The sequence below is a fragment of the Microtus ochrogaster genome, chromosome 5 (genome assembly GCF_000317375.1).
Source record: "Microtus ochrogaster isolate Prairie Vole_2 chromosome 5, MicOch1.0, whole genome shotgun sequence".
Lineage (NCBI taxonomy): Eukaryota > Metazoa > Chordata > Mammalia > Rodentia > Cricetidae > Microtus > Microtus ochrogaster.
Window position 1 is genome coordinate 81,095,142 of NC_022012.1, and position 8,874 is coordinate 81,104,015.

Genomic DNA, 8,874 nt, shown 5'->3' on the forward strand with positions numbered 1-8,874 from the left:
ATTTTTAAACCTACAGCCAGACGTGGCCACTCACATCTGGAGTCTCTACTCATGGAAAGCTGAAGTGAGCAGAGCATCCTAAACCAAGGCCACCCTGGGTCATGTAGTGAATTCCAGGCCAGCTCAGGCAAGAGAGTAAGACTCTGTCTCCAAAATCCAAACAAGACAGAAAACCCTACACTGTCTTACCTGTCCCACCAGTGCTGGGAACAATATTATCAACGTTGCCCCTTTTTCCCTGGCAAGAAACGTCAAAATGATTGCCCCTTGAGTAAAACTGGCAATATCACTATTCTAAAGGAAGGTTACTTTAATACATACCCCCACTCCCAAAAACTCAGCTGCTGGGGCCAGGTAGGCCTCTAAATGACAAATGACCATTGTTTCCAAACCTGGCGATTGTGCCTTCTCTATCTGTATACACTAGTTCACTGTAGATTGGACTAGTTCATGACTATTAGCTAACACAGTACACCTGGACAGTCAGACACCATGCCTAACGAATCCATTTTGAGCACTCACGCCCATCCAGCCAACAACCAGGTTCTCTGTGCCCAGCTGTCTTTGGCTCAAGATTCTCCAAGGCATATGAGCTAAAAGGGAATTATGGATTTTGTCGGGCATTTAGAGAGAGATGTCTCACCTGAATTTACCCCGTCTCTCTCCTAGTCTTGCATTCGGTCTCTTTCTCTGCTGTCTCTACCAATGCAGACCACATTCCTCTTTCCCTTTCTCGCTCTCTCTCTGCCCTTCGTGTTCCTACTTGACAACCCCTCTATACACACTGCCGGTGTGGCACCTCTAGACACGAGACTGTCCCTTTTCTCTGAGAGATCATCCACGGTTCGGTTCTTCAAGAGATACCTGACTAACCAGACTAAGTGCTAGAGGGTAGGGAAGTACCATATTTTTTTCCCCATGCCTTTCATGTTGCTGTTGATGGCTAAGATCCCTTCCCTAACCTATGGGAGATCAGTAAATGAGAAAACATTCACAAGTCCTTAACAGCCGAGAAGCCAGGCTGCCACTGGTCTATGTGGGCCCTTGGTGCAATTTTAAAATAATCTCTTAGATCTATTTATCTACTGTGTGTGAATGTGTGTCTGAGTCTATGTGCACAGTTGGGGAGGGGTGTACACACCTATGTCCACATAGGAAGACCCCAAAGAGGGACGCCGGCAAGTCTTACAGATTCCTCCTGTCTCTGTCCGCACCCCTCAGCACCGGGGCTGTGGTTTGTGTGAGATTCCTGCTGTCTCTGCCTGCACCCCTCAGCACTGGGGCTGTGGGTTTGTGTGAGATGCCCATCTTGTGCATGTGCTAGGATCCATACTCCGGTCCTCATGATAGCAAACTCTTAACCACTGCACCATGTCTCCATCCCTGCTTTGTGTAATCTTCATAAGTTTCATTTTTATGTGTATGGGTGTTTTGCTTGCATGTATGTCTGTACACCATGTGTGTCTGGTATCTGTGGAGGCCAGGAGAGAGTGTCAGATCCCCTGGAACTGGAGTTATGGATGGTTGTGAGCCAACATGTGAGTGCTAGGGATGGAACTCAGGTCAACAGAAGAGCAGTCAGTGTTTGCTTTGGCAGCACATATACTAAAATTGGAACGCTATAGAAGGGCAGTCAGTGCTCTTTAGCTGTTGAGCCATTGCTCTAGTACCCAATAAACAGGATTTTTCATCACCGGGGCTTGAATCCAAGGCCTCATAGGTGCTGGGTAAGCCCTCTGCCACTGTGCTACCTCCCAGCTCCTTTGAGCATTTTTTTCCCAAAGGTACTTTGTTAGGTACCTCCGAGGGCTGGTCTTAATCTGGTGATATGTCAGGGATATGTGTACAGGTAAAATCCCATCATCCTGTGCTCTTTCTGTACACTGATACATCTCTATAAATGAGTGAGCGAGTGAATGAATGAATGAATGAATGGTGCCCTTTCCTCTAATAGATAGCCCCTACCAGGCCACGCAGTTAGGAAAGCAGTGTCTGAGACAGAGATCAGCTTTCTCCTAACCTGTTATGCTTTGGGAAAAGCAGAGCTGAAATAACCATATGTAATGAACCCGAGACCAGGAACAGAAAACCATTCCTTATGGAGCATGCGGTGCTTGAAGCCCCATCACCCCCCAGGCTGAGACAGCGCTATGGGTGTGGCGGCGCTGATGCTCTTCAGCCTTGAATGCTGAAGCCACCCCCTCACAGAGTCCAAGTCAGCTCAGCATGAGGATGAGAAGACGAATTCAGCTTGAGCTGACAAGAGGTGACATGGAAAAAGGAAAGATCCAGGATTCCACTCCCTAGGAGCCTCAGTTCCCCTATGGGGTTAGAAATTTAACCGCACCTTCTTTTGACCCCTTCCCAATACTATAAGGTTTCTGACCGCTACAAATACACATGTAATGCTCTTCGCTGGGTGCCTAGAGGTGCATGCACGGGTTTTGTCTCCTCTGATGGGCCAATCTGTTCTCATCAGCATCTCAGACGGAACATGCTAAATTCGGTATCGAGTACCTGAGATGCACTGGTGAGAAGCAGAAGCCATTCTGAGCCTGAAGGAGAGACAGACAATGCAGTTGCCTGTTTAGCTGAGATGCTGTGCTAAACTGAGCAGCACCAGGAAGAGCTGCCCCTAAGGGTCCTCAGTCTTGAGCGTTGGTGACAAGCCACCGGCTCACCTCACAAGCCTGAAAGCTGAAGGACCTGTGTGTGAGCCATGTGCCCAGTTGGCAAGATGTGTTGTAATTGCCAAATCCAGCGAGCCCATGGTTTCTGCACATGTGGCAGTGGACGGGTCTACCCGGTAGCAGGAGTTATAGGTAGAACAGAAACGGACCACTGAGGAGTATGGGCAGGACACAGCAGCCTCCTTCCTGTCCCTCTAAGCTGCCAGGTCCTTCCAGAATTCCATGTGCTTGTCTCTGCAACCTCTGATAAACAACTAGCGTGGAACAGCCAGTTTGGCTAAGGGAAGAAAGACGGTAAATTCCCCACTTAGAGCTCTCAGCAACAAGGGGTTTTTCCACTCTCTGTATCTTTCCTTGAAGGCAGAGGACTGAAGCGTGGTGAGCTTCTGTCTCAGGCTAAAGCCCAAACAGCAGCACAACATGCAGCAAGATGGACAGTGTTTGCAGCGCTAAGAGCCGTGTGCTACTCAGCTGCATTAGTGTAATAGCAAATGTAAAATGGGCAAATTCCGCCTCTAAAAGGTGTGTTCACAGGCTGACTTGTTTGAGGCAGGTTTCAGGCTGCTAACAGCTTCATCGCTGTGAGTCGTCTAAGGAATGACTTCTGAGGAAAAAAAAAAAAAACAGGAGGGACATGACTGGGCATCTGAAAAAGCAAAAAACTCTACTTGGAGATTTTGTGTTCTGGGGAAGGCAAAGCAACATATATTGGCATCTTCATATGGAGACGGAAGCACCGCCCCTAAGGAGTGTGCTACTCCCCAGGCCCAACTGGTGTGAAAATGATGCCTTCCATTTCACCCTGTCATCTCTTGTCACAGGTTAGCACTCACAGCCTCTGCAGCCAATGCAACTTGTTTTTTGCAGAATCTGGGTTGGCAAACATCTAAAACAAGCTGGTCTTGAAATATCTGACCAGATCTATTCCATTTAAACCACTCTGTGGGTTCCAGCTTTCCCGCTGCTTGGCAGTGTTGATCTAAATCCTTAAGCCACGGGTTCGTATCTGGTGCTAGGCAACTCAATGCATTTTTGCTTCACCTGAAAGCGTTCGCGAACCCTTGATGAAAGCACTGACAGTGGGTATTATTGAGCCTGATAGTATCCAGTGGACAAGTTTCCTTCCCCCAACGACAGTGACAGCCACGAAATGTTTAAGGAAAGCAAAGAACCAAGTTCATGGTTCAACAATTCCCATCTCTTCCTATTCCTAGCAGTGACACTTATCTTCCCTGACAGCCACTCCCATTGTGCTCTTTCCTCGACCTAACACAATGGACATATGCAGACACTGGCAGACAGGGAGAATGTCTTCCATCCCATTGCTCCCCTATGCAGAGGGACCAGGCTAAGGTTACATAAGCCCCTCCTGAGCTGTTGGGCCCCTGCGCTAGGGGGAAGAAAATTGGGGGACTGTGACGAAGTCACAGTCTGCAGGCCCTGACTAACCCTGTACTCACCATCCTGTCCTGTCAAGGCGGGGCAGCTGGAAATCTAGGGTTGCCCCCCCCCTCCCGCGACCACCCTGCTCACGTCAATCTAGCAGGCCGACCCGAACTGGCTGTCCACTAGATCGTGGGATTCCAGGCCCCGGCCCCAGACTCGGACCACAGTTCCCTGCCCACCAGGTACCCAGACCCTCTCTCTTACCTGCCCGGGCCAGGGCCGGGGCCGGGGCCGGGGACCTGACCGAGACCAGGGGCCAGGGGTCCAGCCGCTCGCGCGACTCCAGCTGCGGGGAGCTGTCCGCCGCCTGCTAGTGCTGAAGGCGGCTGCCCTGCTCCGGGGCCCGGACCCGGACCAGAGCCTCCGGGCGGCAGCGGCCCTTCACCCGCGCCGCCCTCCAGGCTGGCCTCATTGCCCATGGTGGGCAAGCAGGCGGGCGGGGTCGGGGTCGCACTGCGCCCGGGCCAGAAGCTCCCGGGCGGCGCTCACACTCTCCGCTCCACCGCTGCTGCCGCCATCTCCCAGCTCGGCTCGCACCGCCGCCTGATGCTGCGCATGCGCGTGGCACGCACGCGCCCCTGCCCTGCACACGCCTCCCCCCTTGGGCGCGCTCACGCCAGCCCGCGAAGACTCGTGTCCACGCACCGGCCACGGGGTCGCCGGGAAAACGGCCTCGAACCCGCGCATGCGCCCTTCGCGGCCAACGCGGTCGGCGTGTGCTGAATGAAACCGGGCTAGAGTAGGCGGTCGGATTCTACTGGACCTCTTTGGAGGTTCACCAGACTTTAGAACCTACCTAAGAGCCAGGAGTGATGGCCTACGCTTGTAATGCCAGTCCTTGGAAGATAGAGGCAGGAAAATCAAGGTCATCCTCAGCGACATAGTGTGAATTTGAGGCCAGCCTACACCAAACCATTTTAAAAGCCGGCCAGAGGGTTCAAGTGGGTAAAGGTGCTTTCTGAAGTCTCACGCTGTGAGTTAGGGACCCACGTGTTGAAAGGAGAGAACCAACTTCCAAACGCTGACCTCTGATCTCCACACCCACCCGTACCCCCACCCATACACAGATACAAATAAAAATGTCTTTTTTAAAAAGAGGGTCTAGAGAGATGATTCAGCAGTTAAGAGCGTATACAGCCCCTGCAGAGGACATACAGGGTTCCCAGCACCCATATTAGTGGGCTTACAACTGTGAGTAATTTTATTTCCAGAGAGATCCTATGCCTCTAGCCTTAACAAACAAGCACTTATATGCACAGACCCACACACATATACATAATTAAAAATAATAGCCATGCATAGTGGCACATACCTTTAATCAGCACCCAGGAAGCAGAGGCAGGCAGATCTCTGTGAGTTCAGAGCCAGCCTGGTCTACTTAGAATGTTCCAAGACAGCCAAGGCCACATACATAAAGAAATCCTGTCTCAAAATAATAATGTTTTTAGCCGGGCAGTGGTGGTGCATCCCTTTAATCCCAGCACTCGGGAGGCAGAGGCAGGTGGATGTCTGTGAGTTCAAGGCCAGCCTGGTCTGCAAAGAGAGTTCCAGGACAGCCAGGACTGATACAAGAGAAACCCTATCTCAAAAACAAACAAAAAAAGTTCTAACCTGACCTGGAATAATCCAGGTGAACATCAGTGGACAGACAAGTGCAGTCTGTTCAGGAGGGGAGGTATGGCCCGTCAAGGATCCCAGCTGTTTTTTCCCCAACTCTGTGATGGAACAGGGAAAAAGGGCCCTTCCACTTCCTGGTGTTTTCTACTATTCTTTTGGCCAAACTCCCAAGCCTATCTGGAGCTGAGGGAGGAGAGCTGCTCTGTGGAGGGCCTTGCTGTGCTTCCTCCTATCAAATAAAGAGTATTTGATATTGTTTCATGTCTAGTGACTACATGTGAACAATTAGGTACCATACGGGTCAGCATCTCAGACTGGCCACACCCCAGGCAGGACCTGGGACTCATTCAGCCTCCATTTCCTAGTGTGCAAAGTTAGGCCCTCTAATAAAGAAGGTTGTGAGCCGGGTGTTGGTGGCGCATGTCTTTAATTCCAGCACTTGGGAGGCAGAGGCTGGTGGATTTCTGTGAGTTCGAGACCAGCCTGGTCTACAAGAGGACATCTAGGACTGTTACACAGAGAAACCCTGTCTCAAAAAAATAAAAATAAAAATAAGAGAGAGAGAGAGAGAGAGAGAGAGAGAGAGAGAGAGAGAGAGAGCCCAGCACATAAAAGATAACGCTGGACGTTGCATGAATTCTAATTGGTTTTAATAATAAAACCCAGAGCCAGTTATCAGGAGTGAAAACTGAAAGACCAGAGAAGCAGAGCAGCAGCCACTAGAGTTCTTACCTCTCCAAATGCTCAGACCGAAAAGGCAAGATCCTGCCTCTACAAAACCTCAGACTGAATTTTCTGAACTCCTGTTTCCTCCCACCTTACAACCCTCTCTCTGCCCAGCCATAACACTCCTGTCTCTACCTGCCTAGTGTTGGGATCCTGAGGTGTGAGCTCTGTTTTCTTTTAGACTGATTCAATCTTATGTAGCCCAGAGTGGCCTTGAACTCACAGAAATCTGTCTGCCTCTGTCTCCCGAGTGCTGGGATTAAAGGTGTGGGCCACCATTGCCTGGCCTCTATGGCTAACTAGTGTGGCTAGCTCTGCACTCTGATCTTCAGGCAAGTTTTATTTGTTAGATCATAAACAAAATATCACCACAGCTGCCACTTGCTGTCTTTCCTGTGGTGTCTTGGATTTGGGGGGTTGGTGACACACGAGCTCTATGAGCAGGTCTGCAGCCTGACTTTGTCCCTTACTAGATTAGTTTAGCTTTACAAACACCAGCTAGTGAGATGCTGCAAGAACTTTTATACAGGGAGACATAAACATCTACTCTCCCCAGATAGCACACCAAAAACAGACAAAAGTAATGATTCCACCAAGGTCCAACTTGGCATGCCAATGAATTCATTGGACTCATCTACAGAGCAATCTGACCCCAAAGAAGCCAAATACTGAAAAGTTTCACATCCAACACGGATGTCAGATTCTCCAAAGATAGACAATTAGAGGCCCCTGCCCTTACCTCCAGGTGACCTTCCACCTTTATACACTCCTGCATCTCCCAAGACCACAAGCCATAGGCAATAGAGCAAAGTTAGGGTGGGCAGGGAGGTGCCAAAGGTATGGGATCTGAGGAAAGGGCCCCAAGCCTTCCTACTGTGGAGGAATGCCTACAGGCTCAGTCCGGAGGATCTCTGTGGCCGGAGACACCTGCTCCTGGTGACAACGCTAAGGGCTATGGTGCTCAGCACTCTGGAACACATGGCGTGGGCCAGGTGGGAGGGGAAAGCATGTTTGTTTTCTTGTTTCTGTAGAAATTACAGAAGTGTGGCTTTCCACAGATTCAAGTCAACACACCCCTAGCTCCTGCAGGAGTAATTAGCCCTACCCAGCCAGTAGGTCTGGGGAGTTAGTCTCCTCGGGGGCATTCCTGCCTCTAAGTAGACCTCCAGGGTCTTTGCTACCTTGGTGACAAGGCATGCACGGTGGACCCAGGAGGACCTGGGAGTGTATGTTCATGGTGCCCTTCCTCTCCCAAACAGTTCCACTTCCTGTGAGAAGCATTCCTTGGCACACACTTTCCTGCCCACTTCCTCCTGTCACTCATCCAAGGACACCGACTGACCGCGGGACACTACTAGTCCCTGGTGGTCTAGGACTCTTACCCAGTCTCTCCTTTTTCTTCCCTGCCACACGAGCTATCTCCTTCTATTTCGTCTAATTTTGACTGTTGCCTGGGCCGCCCTTCAGCAGGTCCTTAGGGATTGGTCCCTGGGCTTGGTTCTCCATGTTGCTCTGAGCATCTCTCTCCTCTGCCCTTTCTAACCTGGGTTTCGAAGCTGCTCAGGAAGATCTCTAACCTCCACTCCCAAATGACTGTGCAGAAGCTGCGGACCCGATAAGACCCAGGGAGAACACAGAGACTGCACTCAGTGTCTCCCCACAGAGGACTATTGGTAAACTCTCTTCTTCAAGCAGGAGAGCTCACGAAATTTGACTACAGAACAACTGTATCTGGTATCATGTCCCTGCAGGTCCGGCTGCTGCCCCTCCAGGGACAGCGAGGACTTGAAGACTCTATGGTTTCTCAGGCTCCAAGCCCCGCTAGGGAAAGTACCCTCTTCCTACTCTGGTGTGCTTACAACACACGGCAGACATTTTGGAGGAAATGCAGATGGCAGGAGAATCTACCTACAAAAGAGAATGGATGTGTTTGCTTCTTCAGCCTGAGACACTTGCAACAGCAAGAGTGGTGGTGCACGCCTGTAATCCTGAATCTTACAAGGTGGAGGTGGAGCAGTGGGGAGGAAAAATTAAAACCTGCCTTGTCTCAAAGGAGCGGGGGCTGGAGAGATGGTTCAGCAGTCAAGAGCACTGACTGTTCTTCCAGGGCAGTGCTTCTCAACCCATGGGCTGCGACACCCCCCCCCCCACACACACTTTGGCAAACTTCTATCTCCAAAAATATTTACATTAAAATTCATAACAACAGCAAAATTACAGTTACAAAGTGGCAACAAAATAATTTTATGCTTGGGGGTCACCACAACATGAGGTACTGTGTTAAAGAGTTGCAGCATTAGCCGGGCGGTGGTGGCGCACGCCTTTAATCCCAGCACTCGGGAGGCAGAGTTCGAACTCTGTGAGTTCGAGGCCAGCCTGGTCTACAAGAGCAAGA

The 8,874-nt window shown here is 50.6% G+C and overlaps 1 protein-coding gene across 3 annotated transcripts in view; it reads right to left on the minus strand.

Annotated features, from left to right (window-relative positions):
• The window catches only part of Bsn (bassoon presynaptic cytomatrix protein), an 88,254-nt gene extending 83,550 nt beyond the window's left edge, over nucleotides 1-4,704 (minus strand). For all 3 annotated transcript variants that reach the window (XM_005347890.2, XM_013346521.2, XM_005347889.2), the window contains exon 1: nucleotides 4,341-4,704. In XM_005347890.2, coding sequence (XP_005347947.1) covers nucleotides 4,341-4,555 — 215 coding nt within the window. In that variant the 5' untranslated portion in view covers nucleotides 4,556-4,704. The remainder of the gene's footprint in view (nucleotides 1-4,340) is intronic.
• Nucleotides 4,705-8,874: the final 4,170 nt, after the last annotated feature.